The sequence below is a fragment of the Uloborus diversus genome, chromosome 10, assembly GCF_026930045.1.
Source record: "Uloborus diversus isolate 005 chromosome 10, Udiv.v.3.1, whole genome shotgun sequence".
NCBI lineage: Eukaryota > Metazoa > Arthropoda > Arachnida > Araneae > Uloboridae > Uloborus > Uloborus diversus.
In genome coordinates this window covers 91758512-91786355 of record NC_072740.1, presented here as the reverse complement: position 1 = coordinate 91786355, position 27844 = coordinate 91758512, and the positions used below count along the sequence as shown (strand labels likewise).

Here is a 27844-nt window from a genome sequence, read left to right as displayed (position 1 = left end):
TCCCGCAAGATTAGTTCCGATTCCAGTCTGCGAAATCCACAGCAAAGACGAAATTGTAGTCCCTGGGTAGATTAACCCGCCTGTTGGGTATGCTGCGTCTAGTACTGTTATAGGTGTGGCAGCCTGATGCTATAGAAAATGTTCGTTTGCAGGTATATAGTGCGCGAAACAGAATCAAATAATTTTAAGCTTTGTTTGCAAGTGCTAAGTTACAAAATCAGAGAAATGACAAGAAGTCTGATTTCAGTTCAACTTGGGTTAAGCTAAAATTACTTTTGTCTTTTTAAATTACGGGTTGGACCATCTCGAATCTCGTTGCTAGAAAGAGCATTGGGAAATTACTTTCCTAAATTGCTTTTAAGAGCCATTACATGTTTAACTAAAACCGCCAATTGTGTTATGTTTTTTAAATAATACCACGCATTATGATCTTCCGCATCAAATTTGGATTTCAAACAAATCCTCTTTTTTTTTATTACAAAAAAGTCGCTAGAACAATGACTGTGTTTGTCCACTGTGTTAATTTAAATAACCAACTTTTTTTCCAAATAAAGTTCGAGTATGAACGGTTTGCTCATTAACGGGTATTTATATTCTCCTGTTTCTGTTTTATTTTTTAGATTGATACTTCGTTCATTTTATGTATTTAGAGCAAATTTTCATAGAATAAATGGACCTTGCTTCGCTCGTGTCTCCAATCTATTTAATGCGTTGTGCGGTATATTTTTACATTTTTTTCCGATGGCCCAAACTTCTGCCGATGTTCTGCGAAATTAAAAACGCGCAATTCCATTTTACATCAAAAGACTTCTATTCATTCCAAAACAAACCTGTAGCATATATGCAACACATTTATCAAACATATTCACATCATGATTCTAGGTATAAGGTTGGATATTTACATTTCTATGAGGCTAATTTGATGAATGATTATATATAAAATAAGTTGATATTAGAAAAGGCAAAAAGTTCCATTACTTTTAATTTGTCATTATTCGATTTACTAAACAACGATCTGTACGATGGACCAGCCAAACCCCATCCGTCTTTCTTAGGTTAATCCAGATAGACAAAAATCAATAAATATCTTAACTTTTTTTTCAAAAAAAAAAGTTTTCGACCGTAAATCGCTTTTTGGAACAAATTTATCGGCCCAAAAGTATCGAATTACGGAAAAAAAGAGAACTTCAAAAAATCATGAACTGAGCTGGATTAAGGCTCCTATATAAGGGGAGCTGACTTATCCGACATTTTGGTTCCAAAATTGTCGGGCGAAAAAAATAGTATTTTTGCAAAAGTCTCATTTCAGAAAAGTGGTGGCAAAGCTTTAGATGTGTTACCTGATTGATGTTTGAGTATTTTATTCTGTAGATGAAGACGATTTAATTTATACAAATTAAAAACAAATAAGTTAAAAAAATGAGGTTTATTACAGTAAACATTTCTTGATACGTTTTTGTTGAATTTGTGAACTAAGTAATCTTTCTAGATTTACCTTAGGTGACATTTTACTCATTTTATCATCAATTGCTTTACGACATAGCAACCAGCGAATATTATAACGTATTTATAAATACTAGAAACGAGGTTGGATCCAATTTTGTCTTGGAACCAAAATGTCGGATAAGTCAGCCTGTCTTTTTCGAGGAGCTCTAAGCTGGATAATCTCGATCTTTTCTTTGTTTACATTCCGTTACTTGATCAGCCGCGACCTTGAAACAAGCGTTTTCAATGTGGTGACGGTCCCTAAAACGTTTTTCGTTAATAACTCCTGTTCTACTGCTCGGAATGCAGTGAAATTTCGTACACTGGCTGTATTTTGCGGTCTAAACATAATTATGTAGCAAAAAATAGGGGTTCCCATTTGAAAATCAAGAGTTGGTGCTTATTTTGCTTTATGTATGGTCCCTTAGCAAAATTCTACCTACGTAATTTTAAAGAAGACTTTAAACCAAGTCGGATGGCGCCTTTGTTCCCTTTCTAGCATGTATAATGGCCGAATAATTGAAAGTGTTTCGTTTTTTTTTCTATGACTGTACCTAGATATTTTCCATACATGCATATCGTTTGAAACTGATTTCTAAATTCTCCTTCCAGGTATGATGTCTGCCTTAGATGATTCAATAGGAGAGTTATTTTCAGCTCTCGATAGAGCTAAAATTTTAAATAATACCATAATAATATTTAGTACTGATAATGGAGGAGAAGTAGAAGGAGGAAATCACGGCACTGGTTCGAATTATCCACTAAGGGGGAGTAAAGAAAATTTGTGGGAAGGAGGAGTTAGAGGCGTAGCCTTTGTTTGGAGCCAGTTTCTAAGAAAAGTAAAAAATGTATCGGAAGAGCTAATGCACATAACTGATTGGCTGCCTACTTTGTACTCATTAGCAGGTAAGTTTTGATTATTACGTAATTTAGCTTATTTTTTTACATGAAAGCTAACCTATTTGAAATCTTAATATCATTGAGCTTATTTTTAATTATTTATTTGAAAGTTAACTTACACAAAGTTACATTGAGCATGAAGAAAATGACTTATCTCATAGAAGTTTCATCATATCCAAAGTGTTTTAGCAGCAAAACAGAGGCTCAAATCAATTACACTTGCTAAAATGTGTGTTTTACTTGTTTTTTTTTTCTCGCCAATCTTTCGAAAGTCTGCAATCATGAAGTTTGCATAATTCAGGAAACTTTTCGCAAGTACAGGGTGGTTGTAATGTAACGAGAGGTGTTCAGAGCCCTCTAGCAAGTGAAGTATTGGACGAAACATCGATAAACTTAATGGGCGTACATAGCAAACCATGGGATTTTTATTTCTACAATAAAAAATAGTACCAAAAGTCACTACCAGGGGGAATTTTGGCGCTGCAAAAGTGTATTACTTGCGAATACTGAAGAAATAAATGCCAATTAAAAGCACACATCAAGTTTTTGCTGCAAATGATTGTTGCTTACAAATGAGGTTCAATAAAACCAACAAAAAATTTCAATTTGTAACAAGAGAAGAATTTTACAAAAAGTCGCCAGGAAGAAATTTCGGCGCAGCAGCAAGGATTTCTTCCTGAATAATATTCATGTAAGATGGTGCACGACCCCATTTTGGGCTTTAAGTATTGAGTGTATGGTGGCAATATTTCTTTGATAGCAGTTTTATTAGTCATGCATTTCCTATGGTATGGAGACCGTAGTCGCCCAATCTTTCACCTTGTGATTTTTAACCATGGGGATTTCGTAATGGCATTTTTTATCTGCGACATGTTCCCGATATCTTAACTTTCAAAACTAGAAAAATGTTACAGGTAGGCGAAATAAATCATCCCCCCTCCCTCCCACAGTGTGGAAATCATTGTGCATTGTATGCAGTACCTGGAAAATCTCGATGGTAAAAATCATATTTTGTGAATAAAATTGATGCATATTTTATCAGTTAGCATTTAAGGCTTCAAAATTCACAGTAATACACTTTTTCAACGCTAACATTTCCCCTGGTGGTGATTTTTGGTATTAATTTTTTTTATTTCACAAAACGAAATTCCATGGTCTACTGTGATGACCATTGGCCCATGAAATTTGGCAATGTTTCGTCTGCTACATCACTCGCTGGAGGACTCTGAACACCTCACGTTATTTTATAACCACACTGCACTTTTTTTCAAAGGAAACTCGGAAACTGGTGGAAACCCGTGAAATTCGGAAGGTTGCCCGAAAATCATGTTACACAATCTTCTTGCAGTGTAACTTCAGAGTTATTGTATGGGAAATGACTTGTGCCCAATATTGCAAACTTTTATTTCAAAAAACTAAAGAGAAAAAAATTTATCTCAGAACTTCACTCATTTCAAAACTAACAGATGAGTTCAAAACTAGACCTTCTAGTTTTTTTTTTCTTTTTTTTTTAAGTGAAATATGCTAGTGGATTTGAAGAGGCGCAGGGCCTTGAAAGACTCTCTTGAAAGAAGCTCTTACAAAGAACGCCGTCCAATTGACCGTAATTTTCGACGTACGAGGTCCGCTACTTGTTGAACTCCTTGAGCACAGGAGAATCAGTAACTCCGATGTGTACCTTGAGAGAACACATCGGCCGACAATATCCAAAGCGTGCGCAGGTTTATCAAGAACAAAAAAACCAAGGCTGCTCACGAAGAGTAGTTCTGCTTCGTGATGACGCGTGTCCACACATCTCCCGGGTCACCCAAGCGGCACTGGCCAAGTTCAAGTGGTAGCAGCTTGACCATCCCCCCCCCTATAGCCTCTTTATTTAGATCCACAGTATAGTTTGGTACCTTTCCATTTGAACACTGCTTATAATATACCTCCTCCCCCCCCCCTTCCTTTCGCATCATGCGTTTAAAATAGACCAAAAAACAGGTCGTACACCTTAATTTTCTGATATCAGTGTGTGTATATATACATATAGCTGTTCTTCTATTGATATATTTTTACATGCGTACATAATTTTTCCTTGAAAAAGGAGGCGATCCTTCTGCTCTGAAGGATATCGATGGTATCAACCAATGGCCTTCAATATGCTCTGGTGAGTCAACTAAGAGAAAGGAAATTCTACTAAATATTGATCCAGAATGGAATGTAGAAGGAATACGAAGAGGAAAGTACAAGTTAATAAAAGGAACCGTTCGGAATGGGATCTATGATGGCTGGTATGATTTGGAAGGAAAAAAACGAGATAACAAATACTTTACTGACGAAGAACTGAATATTTATCAGCAGGTAAAATTTATTTATATTAACTTTACAGATCTACAAAAAAAAAAAAAAAAAAATTTAGATGCATGAGATGTTTTTGCTAAATTATATATTTTAAACCTCACATGATCTGAAATTAAGCTTTTATAATATCCCATCATGAACAGTTTTTTTTTTTTTTTTTTTTTTCAAAATGGAAACAGATTTTTGATAAAACTAACAAACAAAAATTTAACTAACCAAAAATAATGTTAAAAATCTACCTAAAAAAATTAATAGAACTAAATATATTATAACTAGCTAAGTATAGTATAAAAGCAGCTTTGCCAGGCGTTGCACGGTCTACCTCAAAGAGTTGCGTTAAGTGAAGCATGTTCAACAAACCCGGGTTAAATAAAAGAAAAAAAATGTAAAATTTCCCCTCAACAAGAGTATAAAAAAGTAATTTTGTGACCCCAAAATGTAAACATCTTTGGATTTTTTAAAAATTCCAAAAACTCATTCGTTGTTATTAATCGGTGTAAACATTCCAGTTCACTGATTTTCTGGTGAAAACACTCCTATGTGAATTCTTGGGCATCAAACGTTCTGTGTTTCGAATTGGAATCCGACGTTAACTGGATTTGGAAAGAACGTACACTTTTTTACAGTTATCATTTTTGTACGAATGGATTGTCTTATAACCAATAAAAAAAAACTAAAATCTTATAGATACTCAATTTCAGGTTCGCCTTTAATTCTTTTGAAACCGCTTCTTCTCTTTGATGCTTCCCCGAACAAGTTTTTGATTTTCTTTCCCCGTTTCTCTATTGAGCTTCCAACAATTATTAGCTAATAGGGTAAGGTCACCGGAAACGGAGAGTCGTAAGTTTGGATTTAAATAATAAGCATTTTAGACGAGTAAAACTGATGTTGCTATTGCTCATGATACGATGCAGCCGTCTAGTGATATCAGAGTGAATTTTATGAGCCAGTTGCGGTATTTACAAGGCAGTAGTGGAAGGTTTATGAACAGCTACCACAAGGTCAGCTGGTGTTTTATGTTCATTTGAATATCATAAGGCTTTGGTTAAAAAAAAAAAAGACTTTTGTACATTTTGAAGAGAAAAGTGGAATTTTGTCTATTACTCCTCCTTTCCTCATGCTCTCTGTTACTTATCCTTTTAGCCTGTCTTACTGGGTATCATCAGATTTTTCGGTGTCTGTTACTGGAGGTCGGCCGTTTTCTCGAAATTGAGCAAATAAAAATAGAATTAACTAGCTCAGAGGATCCAGAAGCGGCCAAACGTTAGATGAGATGTTGTTACATGAGAAAAAATAGTTTAAAAAGTCTAAATGCATTTAAAGGCTCAGAAATTGAATCAACCTGAGAGCTATGTCTTAAGCATATCTGTTACTGGTGCCGTTACTCTATATTGACGTTCCATTTTCCTTGATAGCATTTCTTTCAATATCACGGACACGGACATCCTGCTGAAATCTGTTATAGTGTTCTTCCACTGAACGCCCCCAAGTTTTTGAAAAAATATTCAATTTTGAAGTGCAAGAAACGAATCTTTAAACTCATTGCACATCCTTGAGTGTCAGAAGCTGTCAGCGTGAGTTATACAATTTTTTGTCGTCAGGGTCCTTAAGTTCTCCAAAAACTTGGGCACCACATTCTTGAACGAGTCCCAGGCTTATTTCCTTTTTTTTTTTTTTTCATAATTTCCAAAGAGCACAGCAGCGCAGAGGAAAATGTTATTTATGTCGGGGACAGTGCTGTAGATTCCCCTTTCAGTTTTGGACAGTTTCAGAAACTTGAAACAAAGATATCTCAAGTAATTCCCATCTGTTGGATGTGATTTGGCAAACTGCTTTATGAGCTCCAATTTAATAAGAAAAGGTTCTAATACTTTTCTGTACGAAATAAGATCGTATTGATGACGTCTTTCTTGCCATGGGTAAAAACTACTTTGTACCCACTAACTTGTTGGAACATTCTCAACCTCAACAGTAATATTACTCACTATCAACTTTTAACTTGTTCCGACACATTTATTCGACCTTGATTCTATAACGCTAAAAGTTTTTACCCCTCTTAAACTTTCTGCTCCTTTAAACCATTATTTTTGCTTTTTTATTATTGTTTTGAAATTCAGCTATTTAATTGGTAAAATTAAAATGAGAAACCTTAGTTTTTACACATTTTTTTAAATAATAGAAACAATACTAAATTTTGAGATAACTGAGTTTTATGCTAAACTAGCTGACCCGTGCGAAGCTTCCGCACTTCATGCTTCAAGATACTTGACATAACTTTTATTTTCGAGGTAGACCGTGCAAAGCTGAGCGACGCAGCTAGTAAATTCTTAATTTATGTTATTCAATTTTCTATGCATAAAAATAATAAACAATGCACATATTGAACTTTCCATGCAATCAATTTACTGTATCACTCCTTTTTAGCCGACTTGAAATGAGATTGACCAGCATGCCGGGAAATTCGAATTTTGAGGCATGCCAGCTAATTTGGAGTTTATTTTTTTTTAATCAGATTTAAATTTTTTTGAATGTGATTTAAATCATAAATGCCAGTTTGTTTTTTTTCTTTCAAATTTATATAAATATATCGTTCATATTCAATAAATGTTTTTAATGCCCTGATCATCATTATTATATTCCAAAACTGATACTATAGGTTTATGGTAACTGAAATAGGAAATAAAACACTTTGATTCGATTCTATTTAAATATCTTTTAAAGACTGCATTCAACTGCAGTTTTATATGTCGTAAAGCTAAGATTGCAATCATTGGACATCGTTAAATTAAATTCTCCATTTAAAAATTCAATTAATGGTAACTTTTTATCATCTGCAAAGTTGATGTTGAAATCCCCAATCACAATCATTGGTAAATCATCAAAGTTTTTCCCAATTTTATCTTGAAGTAATGCAAAAGCGTCTTTGGAATAAATAAATAAGTTTTCATGCAGAAATTCTCGTATTGCGCTTGAAGACTTATCGGTTGAAAGATAAACCGCAACCATTAGAATTAGCTGTCCATTTTCAGAAGGGCAACGGCAAACACAATATTTCAAGGCGCGATATCAGAAACATTGTTTTTCTCCTCTCAAAAAACTCTCAAAAAATACCCAACGCGCCTAAGGAAGTTTGCACTTCAAAAATATTATATAAGTTTCAACATGTTTACTTCTGAAGAAGAAAAGCAATGCCCCTTTTAGGGATCGAACTACCCTGGCGTTGTATTCTAAATGTCGGTGAGTTGGGGGTCTTTCGCTGTTGCGAAATGAATGGTTTTCCCCACCTCAAAAATGCTCAACACGCCTAAACAAGTTTACGCTTCCAAAAAAAAAAAAAAAATTAAAGCTTTGACACAAATTTTACGTTGGGAAGTAATTTTAGAGAAGAGGTGAAGGACCCACCCTAGAAAATATTTCGATATAAGTGTCCTATCGACGCATTTTAGCTTAACTTTGATGAGGTTTGGAGACGGACGGTGCATGTTCCCAAAAACTGATTTTATGTTGAAGTTGAAAAACGCAATTTTAGTTTACACCTTAAAGAGTTAGTGAAAAGATCTGAATGCTTTTCTTGGGAATATTTCTGAAATCGAAGGTCTAAATAATAACTTTCGGGCTATGTTTGGTGACTTCAGGGTAAGGGAGAGGCTTCAAAATCTCTCCCACTGTCAGTGGCGGATCCAGCCGATTGTTTTGGGAGGGGGCCATCCGAAATTTTTAAACAAACTCCCCAGGACCGAATTTAGCTCCATGCCGCACCTAGGCAAATTTGAAATCTGCCGCCCCTCCTCCTCCCCCTAAAAGAAGCAAAATATCATTGACTCAAAAAAAAAAAGTAAAAAAGTGTTCCCCAGATTCAAACTGTCAAACTTATGAAGAAATGATGGCGTTTCACATTCTGAGGCGCCCCGATGAAATGATCACAGTGATCTCACAAAAAAAATTTTATTCGGCAAATTTTGCTGACGATTCGGCAAATACCATGATTGAAAAACATTTGACTTTCATAAGATGTGTGAAAGTAATCATTATTAAATTACAAGAAAAAATTGTCTTTGTGGAAAATGAAAGAATGCAAATATTTTACTTTCAAGAATAACAACTTAATTCAAAAAAATGTGTATTATAATAGCAAATTTGCCGCCCCTGAAAAGTTTGCCGCCCTAGGCAGCTGAGTACTCTGCTTATTGGGAAATTTGGCCCTGATAACTCCCCAGAAATTCATTAAAATGAAGTTTTAAAAACTCAATTTTCGGAGTATCGTGACATTAGGTGAGGGGGTGGATTTAGGAATCTCCTCGAAAATGTTTCAAAATTCAAATTTCCGAGTAATTTTTTAAAATTTGGAAACTAAAAACGCATTTTGTCTATTTTTGATGATGTACGGAGAAAGGTCAGGTTTCGGGCGCTGACCCCAAAATACTTTTTGAAAATAAAGCTTAGAAACCAAAATGTTCTGTCATTATACATTGAGAAGTTAGAAGAGGAGGGGTGCTCTTCTAGCTCTTTAGCTGTCCAGCCTAAAAATGCACCTTTAGGAAATGTTTGCTTACATTAAAGGAAGTGTGAAGGTGCTTAGAATCCTTCCTTCCTGGAAATATTTTGCCTTTGAGGCTGAGGCTCTAAAAAATCGATTTTTAACTATATTTATACATATTTTAGAAAGGGATGGAAGATTCGTGAGCTCCTCCAAAAAACCTCCTTTTAAAGCTATCATCACGATATAAACTAGGGAGGGAGGGGGTCCTATCAAAACTCGATTGTAATTGATGTCCCAAAAAAAAATCATTTAATTTGCTTTTAAGCAAGTTAAGTGATAAGGGCTGGATAAGCTAGTTTCCGTTGACATTTTCTCCGAATAAAAGACTTAAAATGCAATCTTTTGCTACATATCAAGACATTTGTGAAAGGGCATGGGAAAAGGGGGTTCTCTTCCTAGTTTCGAAATTAAAATCATAAAAACGAAAATTTAGGTTCTCTTTGGTCTTGTGAACAATTGGTATACTCTGAGAACCGCAGCATTTGGAGATCGTCCAAGTGTCTGTAGTTGGAATCAAAAAATGATGTAAAAGATGCAGAAAAATTTTGGAAATAAAAGTTTTGTTTTGAGGATAGGGATATAATTTGTCTCCCAATTAAGGCCTATACTTCTTTTTCAGTAAAATAAATACATGTGTTAAATTTTGTTATCTTCTCATAATATTTTTTTCCTTAAAAAAATTCCTACAATCACAAGGCTTTGGGAGGGGCCATGGCCCCCATGGCCCCCCTCTAGATCCGCCCCTGCCCACTGTACTTTTCGAAATTGAGGCTCTAAAATCAGTTTTAAGCTGATGCTACAAAAAAGGATGAGAGATCCTACATTTTAAACCTATCTTAGGCAATGTTAGACAACGGAGAAGGACGGAGGTCTCACAGACTCCATGGAGCTTTCGTACCGGAAATTATCTGAAGCCCAGAAAAAAAAGGGGGGTGGGTAAGACGAAGTCGGAAGTTTTTCTAAAGTAAAATGCCGAACACCGCAATTAGAGGGTTCCTTTGTTCTCGCCAAGCCGCTTTTGAATTTGCCGCACGAGGCAAGAACCTCGCCTGGACTTCTGGCAGATCCATCAAGGCTGTCAATACTTTTCTTTTCACTTTGAAATCATGAAATGTTTCCGTCCATAAGTCTGCCGCCTTGGGTGGTGGCACAAGTTGCCTATCCCAGAAGCCGGGCCTGCTGGAAGAGTGGAAAAACTCTCCTAGAGGTGTGCAATACATCTAAAGAGAAGGGTTTGAATTAAGATTGCAAACTGGGCCGAGAAAACTACCGTATTACCCCGCATTGATGACGCACAATTCGGGGGTCTACAGGTTTTCAATAACACTAACCTGGTCCTTGCCGGCTAGTTGGAAAAAAACGAGGTTTTGAAAGTATATTTAATTTAACATTGTAAATATCTTTTTAATTTGGAACATAATGTGAGTTCTACACATTTATTGATATTAATAAAACTTAATGACTTAATTTGTTAAAATATGAATTAACAATACTGTTTTTGCGATTATCGCAAGAGAAATCTTATGAATTAAAAATCTATACTAATATTATAAAGAGAGAGAGTGGATTTTTGTGTGTTTATATGTTCGAAGTTAATCTCCGGAATCACTGCATCTATTTGAAAAATTCCTTCACTATGTGAAAAGTGCATTCTTACTGAGTGACATAGGCTATAAATTATGCATATATGTCTTTGTACTATTTTTTAAAACTAATAAGTTATCTTCGCTACCAGTTTATGTTTCGTACTGTTTTGTTCTTATAAACGTAAAAACGCACTCCGGTTACTCAGCATTCGCAAGTATAACATGCTAAACGTTCTCCTCTTTTGACTGAAGTAACGCTCCTACATTTTGGTTCCAAAATTCTCGGGCCAAAAAAATAGCATTTGTACAAAAGCCTCATTGCTGAATACTGGTGTCCAAGCTTTAAACGTGCTGCCTGATGATCCTTATATATTATTTCTGTAGCCTGTTTTCGTTTTCTATGCGAGATTTTCCTCAATTCTTGATCGATTTCTTTGATTTACAACTTATTTTAAAGCTTATCGTACAGGCTACTGACGAAAAATAGACCCACGGTCTAAAAATTGTTTTTTCGGGCAAAAAAACCTGTTTTAAAGAACCAGAATGAGGTTTTCGGTTAAACTTATAACTTTAATTTGCGCTGTGACCGACAGAGCTGAATAGCTTGATCGGCAGAGCGTTCGACTGGTAACCAGGAGAATGCGTGTTCGGGCCCACGTCCGAACAATCTGCATCAAAAAATTAGAAAAATATCGCGCATTACATGAACAATGAATAACAAATGTGAGGGAATACATGAGGTAGAAACACTCTTAGCTGTTACGAAATCTTGATGCAACACGGAGCTAAATTGATACTCAATTGCAAGGGTTTTTTTTTTTTTTTTTTTTATGCTTTAGCTCCGGGAAGAAAATTAAAGCATAATGTAAGCGAAAATATAAGTATCAGGTTTAAGATTTCAGACTACATCGTAATTGTTTTTTGTTCAGTAAAATATAATAAATCGTATGTTGAAATATCGATTCTTCTAATGAGTTTTTGACTCTTTGTACAAATAAAAAAAATACTATCTCAATTTAAAGGGTAATATATATATTTTTTCTTCTTTTTGCTAAAAAACAAATAGCGTATCACATTTTTACTACATTTGAAAAGCAACGCTTAAAAAAGAACTTACTTGAAATTATTTTGTATTTTAACCGTGCTGTTAAATGATGAACACGTTCTGCCATCTAAGTCATAACGGTTCAAACAGCCTGCGATAACAATTTTCAAAAATAAAAACACTTCTCGGCAAGAAAATTTAAAATTACCTGTGGGTTTTTTTTTTTTTTCGGTAGAGCGTTCGGCTATAAACTGTCTGAACTTCGGGCCAGTTCGGGCTATCTGACATAATAGCAAATTTACAGTAATATTACGCATTACATGTACTCATAACATACAAGAGATAACACACGTAATAAAATAAATGCAGTGGGAATGCTATTTGGTGTTTCGACTCCTTTATGCAGGCTACAGTTATCATTCAGATAAGTTGACTGCTAATCGAAGGGTGTTCTTCCCTTTTTTTTTTTAAGCTTTGACTCCGTCCAGACCACTGAGCATAATGTAAGCATAAAAAAAAAGTATTAGATATGCCTCAAAGGAAACCTTTTTGTGCAGAAAAACATTTTCATTGTATGCTGAAATGTAGATTTTTCTAATAGCAGTGTCCGAACTTTTGTAAAAATGATAAAATACTACGCCAAATTAAAACTACGAGTTTCAACCAGTAAATCTTTAATTATTTATTCGAATACGATATAAAACATTAAAATTATTATCAACTTCATTAGTAAGAAATCATTTTCTACTCCTCTGCTTTCGGCTGAAAAAAAAAAACATTTTGTCTACGTTCGAAAAATTACACTTAAAAAACGGACTCAGTTCAACTGGTTTTGGTTTTGAATTTTAAGTGTTCGATCAAAAGAAAAGCAAGTGCGGGCTTTTAAGCCGTACAGGTTAAAGAAGCCTGCTATGGGAATATAAAAAAAAATGGGAATTGTTGAATATTCAAAAATAAAAACTTATTTTTTCAACCGAATTTATTACTTCTCTAGAATGTTTGTTCCAATCGCTACGTGAGATCTTCCTCATTCTTTAATCAAATTCCATGTTTTACGAATAATTTTGAATCGTATCATGCTGGCTAATGAGAAAACATAGACGCATGATCTTATTATATTTTTTTCGGCGAAAAACTCTTTTACTGTGTTTTATTACGCATTCCTTCAATAAATAGCATTCGAAAAGGAAGGCACAGTTGCTAGGTTTGTTGGAGCGTCGTACTGTTAATCAGAATGGCGCCAGTTCGAATCCGTGCCACTAAATATCTCCTTAATGTTTTTTTTTCGTCAGATGCTCACATGGGCAGGACTGTATTTGCCACAACCTGTTTTTTCACATGCAAAATTACTGATTTTTCACGTGTCACTCAGCCACACTTTTAATGATACAGTCGACGCTCGATATAACGACCATCTCCGTCCCAGAAAAAAAGGTCTTTATAACGAGTGGTCGTTATAAGAGGTATAAATTTAAAAAATGTACACTGTCATTATGCATGCTCAAGTAAATGCCCAAATGTTTTTTATCATAGGAATTTTTAGAAAAGTAGTGTGCAAAATATTATGACAGAATATTAAGCAAGTTCTAAAGTAGAAAATATAGGGAGGAAAATGTTACACACTTTCAGATCTGCTACTACTGCTACTACCACAATAATTTCTGAAAATAAAACCAGAAACAGAGGTCAGCCTTTTCAGCAGATGTGATTTTTGCAAAACATTATTTTCTGTTTCAGATATAGGTGATAAATTGTGTTTCTCTTGCTTTCCAAAGAAACATTTAAAAGTCCCTCGAGAACCCCAAATCTTTAAAAATACTAGATTCAAACACCAAACTACCAATACATCTGTCAACTCCCTTTTCTTAGGAATCTGGAATTTTCTCGATTTTTCCTCCCATTATTTTTTCTGTGCTAGCTGTGGTAAATGGTAATCTCCTCCCCCCACCCCCTCTTAAAGTTGGATTTGACATTGAAAACTTCAGGCAGATGTCCGTAAACAATAATCAATGTCATTTTAAGCTACAAATTTGTTTTATTGGAAAGAACACAAGAAATAGCGTCCGCTGATTCGGTCGCTGTATTGGATTAGACGATACAGAACGGTCGTTATAACGAAAGCAAATTAACATAGAGTTTATAGGAACAAAGTTGGGACTTCTACCACTGGTCGTTATAATGGGACGGTCTTTATAATGGGTGGTCGTTATAATGAGCGTGGACTGTACTTATATTTGCATTGAAAATACGTACAACCAAAAGGGGAGCGATGATCAAATTATCACAACGTTGTATTTAACGAGGTTTTGTTACTGATGTCTTCAAATTACATGCCTTCTCTTGTGCGCTTACCTTTTTCCGTTTACTTTTTTCGGTTTTTCTTCATAATATTCTTTCTTCGAAATTTTTAAAGAGCGAAATGCCTTATGAAACGATTCGAAGTACAGTGCGGAGTTCCGCACGGGTCGACTAGTGTTTGATTATTTTATACTGTAGATGGGGGAAGACGATTTAATTAATACAAATAAAAAACAAATAAGGTGTGAAAATGAGGTTTGTTGCGGTAAACATTTCCCGGTGCATTTTTGTTGAATTTGTGAACTAAGTTATTTTTCTAGATTCACCTTCAGTGACATTTTACTCAACTTATCATCAATTTTTTTACGACATAGCAACCAGCGATTATTATAACGTATTTATAAATAATAGAAACGAGGTTGGATCGCATTTTGTCTTGAAACCCAAATGTCGGATAAGTCCCCCTGTCTTCTTCAAGGGGCTATAGACTGAGGGATGGGCACCTGCAGGGATCAAAGTGGCTAACTGGCAAACTATAGGGCATTTTTTGAAAAAAGTACAGCACACATTTTGAAAAAATATAGGATTTATAGGACATCATAAAACGATTAAATTTTGCGTACACAGCATAAAAAAGTTACTTTTTAGTACCACTAATGAAAAATTATGTATTCAAAAATTGTTAGACATACCTTATTGAATCTTTACTGTCAAAATATAAAAATTTAAATTTATCACATACAAAAAAAAATAATAAATAAATAAATAAATAAAAACGATAACATTATTATGGGAAATTTATTTCAATTAAAAATCAAAATGGTTTAGCAACAAATTACATGAACTGCTTAACTCTTTCTGAGCAGCTTTTAAATTTTTTATTAACAGCGTCTATTACGGTTAGCCCCGCCTCAATGTCAATCATGCATTTACATTTGAGTCCTATTTAGGTTTTATATTTTGCCTTCGTCTTATTTTTTCCAGATTTTGTTCTCTCTGTTCCTTATATTTCACGTGTGCTCTGCTTTGCACAACTGGATCTTTTTTTTTATTTACATCAACATTTTCCACAGTGTTTTTGCGAGTCTTTTATCTCTCTGAGAGCAACAATTGTGTCTAAACTCATGTTTAGTTTGTCACTAATCACAATTCTTTTACACCCCAATTAAAATCACTAAGGAAAGTTATGATTTAGGGTATTGTTCTTACTGCAATAGCAGGAGATCAGTTGGCTCATGTTCCTGGCATCCCCATGGTGCCGTATATTTTCTTTTTCATTTTAAGCGAATACAATATCCAATGAAAATTTCTTATGCCATTACCATCATCAAACGTACAACCATACGATACGTAGTGCAACGTTACATACGGGAAGATTGTATTGTTCAGTAGGAACTATATGTTGGTCTGTCTTGATCTGGAAATGAGGTAAATCAATTTGTATCAAACCTCATAAAAGTGAAAGAAAAAAATATTGTTTCCGATAAATTTTCGAATTAAATAGTACTTTTATGATATTTATTTAAGACAGATAGGTTTTTTTTTTAACCCGAACTAGGTCGAGACGGGTCTCTAGTAGTTTTATAAAATATTGAATTAAAATGAAGCACACATTTCTAATCTTATAATTAACATATTTCGCAATTACATACAGAATTTAATATACCTACTTAATGCATAGAAATAAGTTTACCTATCAAAAAGAAACTAAAAAAAAATTTATAATGCAAATTATAAATGAATCAGTTACTATGAATGAATCATTCATTTTATTGTCCTATAAATAAGCTGTAGGAAATGAACTGATTAATATCAAACACATATTAATTTTATCTTGTTTCGTTTTTAAATATCTTGATTCCTGACACAATGGACTTTTTAGTCTTAAAAAAATCAGGCAGTTATAGGACTGCCGACAAAAGTGAAAACTTAAAACTATAAAATAAATGTAGTTTGTGCGTGTGTATTTGTGGATTAGTGTTTAATTTTAGTTTAAAACAATATATACTTCCAAAAATTAAAATTTTATAATTTGTAAATTCAAAATATCAGCTACAATCTTGTGTTTACGTTAATCAACAATCCCAGCATTAATTATATACATTTTGGTATGGTTTAGTTTAGTTTTTTTATGAAGTAAATATTGATGCAAATATATGAAATATTTTTAAAAAAATTCTCAGTTTGTGCTATTCAGTTTCCCATTCATAAAAATAATAAACAATACACATACTGAACTTTCCACGTAATCAATTTACTCTATTAACCCGGCTTTAGCCGACATGCCGTGAGATGCCAGCATGCTGGGAAATTTGAGTTTTGAGATATGCCAAATAATTCGAAGTTCATTAAAAAAAAATAAATAAATAAAAGAAATCAAATAAATGGGATTTAAACAAAAAAATTCCATTTTTTTTTCAAAAATATCATGATTTTTTACGCCTTGACCATCATTAATATTATCATTATGTTCCAAAACTGATACTATAGTTTTATGGTAATTAAAATAAGAAATAAAAAAACTTGCACGTATTCGAATCTATTTAAATGTCTTGTAAAGACTGCATCAATTGTAGTTTTCTATCTCGTTGTGCTAAGATTGCAATCATTAGACATAGTTAAATTAAATTATCTGTTTAAAAATTCAATTAATGGTAATTACATGTTTACTTCTGAAGAAGAAAAGCAATGCCTCGGGTAGGGCGTGGAGAGAGTGGGGATCGTGGGAGAACTTCAATTGGAAGAACTTCTTTAACATAGTATCACATAACGTAAAACGAATTTTCGATGAGTCACCGTTTGGATATAGAAGGCGTTCAGACAAAATTATGAGAATTGTCACCTTCTTATTTGACGATGACTTTCATCAAACTCTTCCTATAATCCCCTAGATGAACGCGTGCAGATATAATTCAATCTTGATTGAAATCGCCTCTTTTTAGGAGCCCTTTACAATCTTTATATCCTAAGAACAACTATAATCGTTCGTTTAGGAGATGGTGCTTAGCATTACTAGAGTCATTTATTACAAGTAAACTACGGGAAAATACCTGGAAAAGGATATCTTATAGAAGTATATGAGTTAAGAAATTCTCTCTAAAGGATTTGATTCTCAATGTTTATCCTGAAACCAAGACTCTTTGTCAAAAAAAAAAAAAAAATGACACGTGGAAGTGCGAGAATGCAATAGTTTTTGCCAACAACTCTGTGTATCATCCACATGAATTCCTTAACTCCTTTAACTCCTCCGGAGTTCTCTTCATGCTTTTACAATTAAAGGTGATATACCAATAATTTTATTGTGCAGCTTTAATTTGTCTAATCTTTGCAATGGGGAGTTGAACCCCAATTTAAATCACTAAGGAATGATATGATTTAGAGTATTGTTCTTACGGCATCAGCAATAAATCTGTCGGCTCATATTCCTTGCATCCTCATGGCCCCTGCATATTTGCTTTCCCATTTTAAATGATTGCAATTTTGAATGAAAATTTCTTATGCCACCACCATCATTAAATCTGAAGTTCAAACATACAATTGTACGACAGTGCATACGGGAAGATTGTATTGTTCAGTGGGAATTATATGTTGGTCTATCTTAATCAGGAAATGAGGTAGATCAATTTATTTCAAATCTTATAAAAATCAAACAAAAAATGTTGCTTACCATTAATCTTTAAATTAAAAAGTTACAGGACAGTTTTTTTACACGTAATTTTTTTTTTTTTTTTTACTCGAACAGGGTCAGGACGGGCCGCTAGTTTTGGTTCCAACATTTCCGGGGGACAAAATTAGCATTTGTACAAAATCCTCGTTGCAGAAAACAGGTGACCAAGCTTTAGATGTGTTGCCTGATTGATGTTTAATTGCTTTATTTTGTAAGTGAAAAATATTTAATTAATACAAATTAAAAACAAATAAGATGTGAAAATGACGTTCATTGCAGTGAACATTAGCCGATACATTTTTGTTGAATTTGTGAACTAAGTTATCTTCTCAGATTTACCTTAAGTGAAATTTTACTCAACTTTTCATCAATTGTTTTACGACATAGCAACCAGCGAATGTTATAACGTATTTATAAATATTAGAAACAAGGTTGGATCCAAATCTGTCTTGAATCCGAAATGACGGATAAGTGTCGTATTGTTCTTTTCAAGGGGTTCTAATTTACTGTACGATACCCGCAATCTCTGTTTGGCTCAGGTTAAGGCTCCAGGTGTACAGTAACTGCTATGCTTTCCTGAAGTGTTAATTTTGTTTACTGATTTTTTAGGATTGTGATTCTTTTTAAGGGGGTCCGAAACACAAAAAAGGTCAAATTTTGCAATTTGTTTTTCATCATTTAAAAAACGTCTCCGTTCTTTTCTGCTAAAAGGACGTTTAAATCTTGTTTCTGTCTTAGTTAGAACTAAAGATATACTTATTTTTGCAGCAGGATTTATATAACCAACATTATATTTAACTTCAAAACTTTAAACGTGCTTTTCTAAATGATGCAATATTTCCGATTTTTTTCATTCAAACTCTTATAAGTCAAGAACTGATTAAGATAAGTAATGAAATTTGGAGCATATCTTTTTCAAACAGTTTACTTTAATTTTTATTCGAGAAATTGAAAAAAAAAAAAAAAAAAAAACTTTACAGAAAAAAAAAAAATTTGAGAAAAGAAGTATTTTCGAATTTTATCGAAATATTTTTCAAATATTTTCTTTTTCTTATTGAATTAATATTTTTAAAATCGCTGAATAAAAATTAAAGCTTAAATATTTGTGCATCATGTTTTGAAAAAAAATTTGAAAATTGACCAAGAACATTTTGAGTGTTAGCGATTTAAAGCAACTCCATTTAAAAATTTAAAAATAAGTAAATTCAAATAAAAAATTTGTGTTTAGTATTTATGTTATGTTTTTATATATTAAGTAGATGGTGAATCAGTGCAAAAAATTTCAAGAAACTCTAAACTGTTTAATATATATATATATATTTTTTTTTTCAAAATGTGTCCCGGATTCCCTTAAAGATGTAATCACTTGTTAATTCAATTACCGTTTATTTTTCCAACAAATATAATTTTTATAGCATTTCTCCCTGGTTTAGCAATTTTTTTGGTCAGTAGTGTATATATGTTGTCACAAATTATTGCTTTAACTCTTAGGTTTATAAAGATGCTGCACTGAACTCTGCTGTTCAAGACATTTTGTTCATGAACTATGGACAGGAATATGCTGTAAAATTCTGCTCTTCGTCTTCTACTTCTAATTTACAGGAAGACGAAGCCGACTGCATTTCTTGCTTTGAATATTATGACGACTTTGAGGAATTTTTAGGAATGTGTGCATGTCCTGTAACTGTTGATTGCGGCTCGAGACCTCAAAACAAAGGTGTAGAGTGCAATCCTAATGTGGCAGCATGTCTTTTCAATACCGATGATGATCCTTGCGAATACAATAATTTAGCAACCTCTGAACCCAAGGTAAGCTGAATGTAAAAAATTCTATTAAAATACCTTTTAAAAAGTCACTACTTTATGTTAATAGCTATATAACCATTGGATAGTGCTTTTAGTTGAATAACAGCTTTTTATGGTAAAACTAAAATTTTAAACAGTATTTCATTTGATAATAATGCTATTAGTACTGTCTTAGGTTTCTTTATTTGTTTGCAGCAAACTGAATTACATATCACATGTTTTTTTTTTTTTTTTTGAATTAAAGTTCAAAATGATTTAGATCATTCTCGGTCGTGCTATATTTCAAACATTTACAATTAAAAAAGCTGGGTGTTTATATCTAGGCTTGAAAATGCTAAGCTTTAAGTTTTTACTAAGAAATGAAAAAATGATTTTCATGATTTCAGTTTTTCTCCCCTTAAATTGCTGCAAAAAAAAAAAAAAAAAACATACGATTTTATTTCTTCTGAGCTAGTGCAGTGATGCCCGACCTTTTTCTGCCCATGGGCCGCACCTCATTAAAATCATTCTCCCGGGACAGAACACATATAAAATTTTAAAATAGTTCATTATTTTCTTAATAACATGAGAAAACACGAAAAAGAAAAGAAAATTACAGATCAATAATGGTTTTTAACATTACTTTGATGCTTATTTTATTAAATGGAGAAACCAATTTCTGAATATTTCGTATAAGTAGGGTCCAAATTTGTGACAGTGTCACTAATCTGGTTTTTCGATTTGTAACATTGGACAAAAAAGCGGGCTGCTACGATTAGCTTCACAGGTAGAAGGCGGCCCACAGGCAGTAGGTTGGGCACCACTGAGCTAGTGCATTAATAGTTTGTTAGTGTTAAAATTGGAAATGCTTAATATTTTGAGTAGTTTTTGTTAGTGGTCATTGTTTTTATTGATTTAACATGTTCTGCTTCTTCTTAGATAGTGGAAGAACTCGAGGCGGCATTGAATTTCTACAGATCTGAAGCTGTTCCAATAATAAATAAACCCGATGATCTTGCTTCAAATCCTGCAAATCGTGGCTACGCTTGGGGACCCTGGAAATCTTAATTCTAATATATATATATATATATATATATATATATATATATATATATATATATATATATATATATAAGTTGGATTAAAATAATCTTCTACTCAATATTTTGATAGAATCAAATTAATATTTTTAATAGAGCTTAAAATAGTATAGCCGATTTTAAAACATATGAGATTGATAATGGACGTGTTTCAACACTGTAAAAACGATTCAGAAACGTTCCTGGAAAATAATGGGCAGCTGATGTGCCCAATTTCTTCCAGTAACATATCTTACAAAAGCCAGGAACGTTTTCCGCTAAAATTCAGTAACCTTCCAGAAACTATCCTGGGAACCTCCTGAAACAATCAGAAATCTTCCTGTTAAAATCCAGTCGTGTTTCTGGAACCCCTTAAAAGGGCATAATATAACAACTTAACACTTTCCTGCGTTTTCAGGAAAGCTCCAAAAGCAGTATAGTAAGCATGGCCAAAGCTAATACAGAATTGCAAGCAAGTATCTAACGAGAATTTTAACTCGCCTGGGGTTCTTTCAAAGCCACGTTGTCCATTACTGATTTGCGCCCTCTGGACGCTTTATCAGTCTGGACTGACCGCAAGCGAACTGAAGGCGATACACTTTATAAATACGCTTAGTTAATCTATAAACTGGGAGCTAAAAATATGTTTACAGCAGTGAGAAGTCTGAATTCGTGCCACTTGTAGCAATTCAGGAAACTTTTTGACAATGATACTTGATTTTTCCAGAAAGTGAATAAAAACCACTGAAATCCCGGAACGTTACACGGAAATGCTCAGTAACGTTTCGGAATTTTTTTTACGGTGAATGTAAAAACGATTTATAAATGTTCCTGGAAAATAATGGGCAGCTGATGTGGCCAATTTCTACCATGTCTTGAGAAAACCAGGAACGTTTTCCGATAAAATTCAGAAACCTTCCTGAAATTATCTTGGAAGCCTCCAGAAAAACTCAAAGATCTTCCCGTTTAAACCTAGTCGTGTTTCTGTAACTTCAGTGTAACATTAGGTTGGTATTAAAAAAAAGCTTGGAACTTTTCTGGTTTAATAAGGAACTTCCATAAGCAGGAACCAAACATAGCCAAAGCTTAGCCAGAATTGCAAGCAAGTATCGAGAATTTTTACTCAGTAACGTTTCGGATTTTTTTTGCAGTGCAGGCTGAAGCAAGTACTTATTGAATTCAGTAAGTACTAACTAAATTTTCTATGGAAAAAGCACTATACTTACGCTTAGTAAATTTGCAAGTATGACTTCGGGGGAAAAAAAGGCAAAATAATTTGAAAGTGACAATAAATATCGAAACTGATTGTAAAATATCGGAATGTGGAAACCAAGCGTAAACTACTATACACTTTCAGATTCTAAACTACATTTTATTCATCTCAGCTTTCTCTATAGTTTGTAATCAATAACTTCTTTACAAATTACACTAACTAAATTAAAAACATATAAAAATTAAATTTTATCAATGAGGTAGATAACATTGACTTCGAACTATTGTTTCAATTATTTGGAAACTGAAAATTATCTAAGCACTAAGTTGTGTACAATGTTCTTGCTTAAGCTGTCTTTTGCTAATACGAAATGTATAATAGCTTTCCCACTTGTGAGTAGGCAATATATGGCATTAGAAAGTGTCAACTCCCAATGACTGTGTGCGAACAATAAATAAAATTTGCGACATGCATCGTGATATGTATTAAACACTCGACAATTAACGGTACACAAATATTCCTGTCTGTTCGGGAATGTTTACCAAAAACAAATGCAAAAAGAAAAGTATTCACTTTGTTTTGGACGCAGTTTTGGTCCCAATGTCTTGGCTTTAATTATGCCCGAGCTTGATGAATGTTGTATTCTTTGTTTACGTGGCTTCCGTGATTTTCTGATTCAACACTATAAAAACAATAAGAAACGCCCTTAAAATTAATGGGCAGCAAATAGGCCCAATTTCTACCAGTAACATATCTTTTCCACTTAAAGTCAGAAACCTTCCTAAAATTTTCCTGAAATCTTTCTGAAGAATTCCGAAACCTCTCCGATTCGAAACAATCATTTCTTTAAAACCTATAGAAATAACATAAGTAACTAAGGCACACACCAAGAAAGTACCAAAATAATAATCGCAACCACAGCCACTGCTAAGAAGGACTTTCAAGCATGCACAAAGAACTCTGTTTGTTACTCTTGAAAAATTACGGATTCCAGAGACTCACTTACTCCCATTGGAAGTTACGTCAATCTGTACGGGCAATGACGAAGGTATTGAAGTCAATTCTCATCACTAAAATTCATTAACCTTCCTGAAAATTATCCTGGAATCTTTTTGATGAATTCAGTCATATCCCTGGCTAAAAGCCAGTCGTTCCTCTGGACCCCCCCCCCCCCTTCAGAGAAAACTTAAGTAAGTTTAATACAAAAGCTTGACACCTTTCTACTTTTCCAAGAAAGCTCCAAAAGTATTAATGCAAGCATGACGAAAGGTAAGACAGAATTGCAAGCAAGTACTATGATACTTACTTGGTTTTTTGCGGGGTTATTTTCAAAATCAGTAGTTTAGCCATACTTACTTTTCATTTGTCGATAACATAAAAAAAACACGATAAATAGTAAAACGAAATTTATTTACTGGGAACGAAAAATTTGCTTGTCCTGGTAAATGTTTTCCAACCAGTCTATATAATCCATTTCCATTCAGGTAAAAATGCAAAATTGAATAAGTGAAGCGGAGATTCTATTAAGTACGTGTTTCCAGAAGCGTACCAACACATATGCTTAAGAAGGGTTTTGATTCTGTGGTAAGCTGTGAGATTGTGAATGAAAGAATGGAGAAAAGCGAAAATCCGTTTCAGAACCATTAAGGCGTGAGAGGTGAATAAACAGTGAATTATTCTTCAACCCTTTGGTTTCTCGATGAGCCTTGAACAATTATTAAGGATCTGTTAGGATTGCGATAAAATGAAGAGCTTTGGTTATATAGAATTGCTGAAAATTATATTGTGAGAGTTTTAGCGCGGGGAACAAATTATAGTTCATTAAGTGTACTGAAAGGTGATGGGAAAAGATTGATTGTGACCTTGCGTAATGCGAGGAAACAATGTAGGAGTTTGTTATATTCAATTTGTGATGCTTTTCCGCTATATAGGTACGTCATTTGGCGAATTTTAATTTTGAAAACTACATCTTATTTTATATATGGCCGCCATGTTTGGTCAAACTAACATGGGAACTGCTTATTTGGTAATACCATACGTTATTTTGTCTTTTAATGAACTTTTAAGCAAACAAGTCATTACGTAAGACTAAAAATTCCACTCAAATCAAAAATAATGTATGCAAAATATATAAATTAACCAATTAAAATGTGTAATAATCTGCCAAATAGAAAACCAGCCATCAAATAACGTAAAGAATCCAATTAATATAATCCATTTAATAAGTATACAACATCAAAAGCTCCATTAAAAAAGTTAAATAAGCCATCAAATAAATATATTGAGTCATTAATAAACACCAAAAAGTTCCATCGAAACGAGAATTTAGAAAAAATGAAGCAAACATGGCGAGACATCAACTTAATTTTTCAATTTTCATCAAAGTACACTGCTGTAAGAAATTAAGAGAATTTTCAGATTTGGTCAATTATCTCCGGAACTACTGGACCGATTTTAATGAAATTTGGTATGTGCATACATTGAAACAATAAAAAACAAATAACCATCTAAAATTTAAAATGTACACGCATGATCATAAATAACACTCGTTAGAGTCGGATGGCATGAAACAGCGGTTGCGAAATTGAACAAAAAAATGGGTTAGTAGGGCGTATGATTCTCTCTAACAGACGTATAGGCCTCGCAGTGTGACTCCATATTTGAAATTAAGCAGTTCATGATATTCTTAAGCAATTATTTCCACTCGTTCAACAACGCCGTTCTCAGGCTATGGATGTTCCCCGGAGGGGTGTTGTGAGTTGGTATTGCCCTCCTGAGAGCGTCCCAGACATGTTCTACAGGATTGGAGATCAACTTGGCCAATCCATCGAGTGAACTGGAACCATCAGAAAACTGGTATAAAAGTAATCAGTAACGTTTCGGAATTTTTTTACAGTGCACCTTCTCAAACTTTGAACTTTGTTTGAAAAGAGTTGTTGAAATATATTTCTTGAAATTTTGTGTAAACTTTGAAGTTATTATTAGAAGAAAATAAACATTATTTCAGCTGTTTCTTATTATTGTTGTAGTTAAACCATTTTCAAAATATTGCACCCAGACCATACTACTAAAGAAAAAACAGGGGTTTCCGTGCGAAAACTGAACATAAAAAATATGAAAATTTCACTTATCATGAAATTGAGAAAATCTTTTCTAAGCAATAAATTTATAAAACTGTATTAATTAGTAGTAAAAGATGTTTTTGTTGAAATAAAATCAGAAGTTGCTTAATTTTTATAGCAGTTTTTTGGTAATTTTTTAGAGCTAACAAAAAACTGTTTCTAACAAGATGAGGTAGAAAGTTTGTTTAGAATTGAACGCTCTTTCTTTCCAATAAACATGCCAGCGTGAATTTTCTAACATCGGCGAAATGTCAATCTCAATTGGCTCAGGCTACAAATTATTTTGTCGCCAAATGTCAATCTCAATTGGCTCAGGTCGTTTTGTCGCCAACTTGGCGACAAAACGGCGATTAAAAGACTGGCGATATATCGCCAAGTGTCCGTCAAATTATAACACCACTTGAGTATACATCGAAATTAACAATGATTTCTCCCAAAAAGGGGCAAAAGATCCCTTTAGAAACACTCGAATGCAACCAAAAGGGGAGTTGCACAACTAGACCCCACTAGGAGTCTACGTACCAAATTTCAACTATTTAGGACATACCGTTCTTGAGTTATGCGACATACATACACACATACGCATATCCGCACATACATACGTACGTACATACGGACGTCACGAGAAAAGTCGTTGTAATTAACTCGGGGAATGTCAAAATGGATATTTCGTGTGTTTATACGCTCTTAAGCATTTATCCGCGTGTGATCGGGCTGAAAAAAAAATCAACATTAATTCGGGGGTGAGCAAAATGGAGATTAAGGCCGAATTTTGAGTGAAATTTTTTTCGCGAATATAATACTTCCTTTTTTTTTTGTAAAAGCAAGTAAAAATGAAGCAGTAGATTATTATTTTTGAGGAAAATGCTTTGTTTTGTTGTTTTTAAAATTATTTGAATGTTATTTATTTATTCGTGTGGATAGTTAAGAGGTTTTAAATTAGGTTCTGAAATTAAATGATACTAATAAACGTAAGGATTTTAATACGAACTTTGTCACATAAAAAATACAGTTCTTTAAGAAGGAACAGCCAATATTTGTTTTTTCGTCCCTCTTTTTTTCTTCTCTGAATTAATGTGTAAAAATGTAAAAAATACTTTAATGGAAGGGAATAAAGTAATTTCCTTAATGCAATTTCTATTCTGTAACATTATCTTTGAAACATAACTCTAAAAAAACCGAGCAGATGTGTGCATCACATGATTTTCTTTTACTCCAATTTAATGTCATTTTCTCATTATTGGAAGTTTTAATATGATTCAATAGTTTACTCTCTAAATATCACCAACAGTGGCCAAATTGAAACCAGATTTAAAAAAGAAAAAAAAAATAAGAATAATAAAATTTTTTAAAATATCGCCGAATTTGTCTCGAAGTTGGCGACCAAAAGGCTGGCGATATATCGCCAAGTGTCCGCCAAATAATAACACCACTTGAGTTTACGATGAAATTAACAATGATTTTCCTCCAAAAAAGGGGCAAAAAACTCCCTTTGGAGCATCCGAATGCAACCAAAAAGGGAGGGGCACAACTAGCCCCCATTAGGAGTCTACGTAAAGAAATTTCAAATTTCTATGACATTCCGTTCTTGAGTTATGCGACATACATACGCACATACGCACATACATACGTACATACAGACGTCACGAGAAAACTCGTTTTTTTTCTCGGAAATCGTCAAAATGGTTATTTCGCGTGCCTATACCTTCTTAGGCACTTATCCAGGTGTGGTCGAATCTAAAAAAAAAAAAAAAAACTCATCATTCATCCGGGGGTGAGCAAAATGGAAATTAAGGTCGACTTTTAGGTGAAAATTTTTTCGCGAATACAATTCTTCCTTTTTTTTTGTAAAAGGAAGTAAAAATCCAAAACATTCCAGGAAAACAATGTTAGCTAATATGTCTAATTTCTGAAAGTTTATTGTTGCCTCTTGAATCTATGAGTTTCTCGAGAAATGTGGAAACATAGAGTGAACTCTTGAGGAATTGTCAGTTCCAATCAGTAGCAAGGGTGGCCCTGCCAGGGTTGCAGTCGTAGCACGGGATGGTTATAGCAAATTCTTTGGTTATAGCGTCTCGGAAAAACTTGTGTGGAAACAAATTATTTTGTCCAGTGGCGCAGCAAACGGGGGGGGGGGGGGGGGTTTGATGGTAAGAACACCCCCACAGCCATTGACTTTAACGCAAATGCAAATTCTATTACAGTAGTTTATACATATGAAACAGTTTTGATACAAAAAAAAAAAAAAAAAAAACTTTCCAGATGATAATTTTTATCAAAACCCCCGTCAGAAGGTATTTTTGATCACTCCTCTCAGAAGGTACTTCTGAATACGCTAGTGTTTGTCCATTGTATTTGTATAAAAATCATAAGAACGTTAGTAACAACTGAAATTGTGAAGGAAAATGAAGCAATCCCCAATTCAAATAAATAAATTATACAAAAAAATTTTACTTTTGTGGTGTACTTACTTATTCGTTGTATCGTAAAGCTTATAGTCTCAGTAGCAAGGAGTGGAGCAGCAGTGCTCCGGAGTCTGAGTCGGGCCGAGTTTGGGGTAAAGGAGTCGGAGTCAGAGTCGGAAGTCTAGGTTTTTAAGTTCCAAGACTCGTATTCGGTCATTTTCCCTCCGTCCGCAACTTTGCCAGTGCTTGCGGATTCTGGGTCTGATTGGTTCTGCGATAAATTAGTCGGAGTCGAAGGTTTTAAAATTCCTGGTGTCGGAATCGGAGTCGGTCGTTTTTCCTCCGACTCCGCAGCCCTGTGGAGGAGAGTGTTTTA

At 33.9% G+C, this 27844-nt stretch overlaps 1 protein-coding gene across 1 annotated transcript in view; it reads left to right on the top strand.

Annotated features, from left to right (window-relative positions):
* The window catches only part of LOC129231306 (arylsulfatase B-like), a 96818-nt gene extending 76091 nt beyond the window's left edge, over window positions 1-20727 (top strand). Inside the window, exons 8-11 of the mRNA XM_054865594.1 lie at window positions 2098-2391; window positions 4472-4728; window positions 19356-19673; window positions 20589-20727. Coding sequence (XP_054721569.1) covers window positions 2098-2391; window positions 4472-4728; window positions 19356-19673; window positions 20589-20717 — 998 coding nt within the window. The 3' untranslated portion in view covers window positions 20718-20727. The remainder of the gene's footprint in view (window positions 1-2097; window positions 2392-4471; window positions 4729-19355; window positions 19674-20588) is intronic.
* Window positions 20728-27844: the final 7117 nt, after the last annotated feature.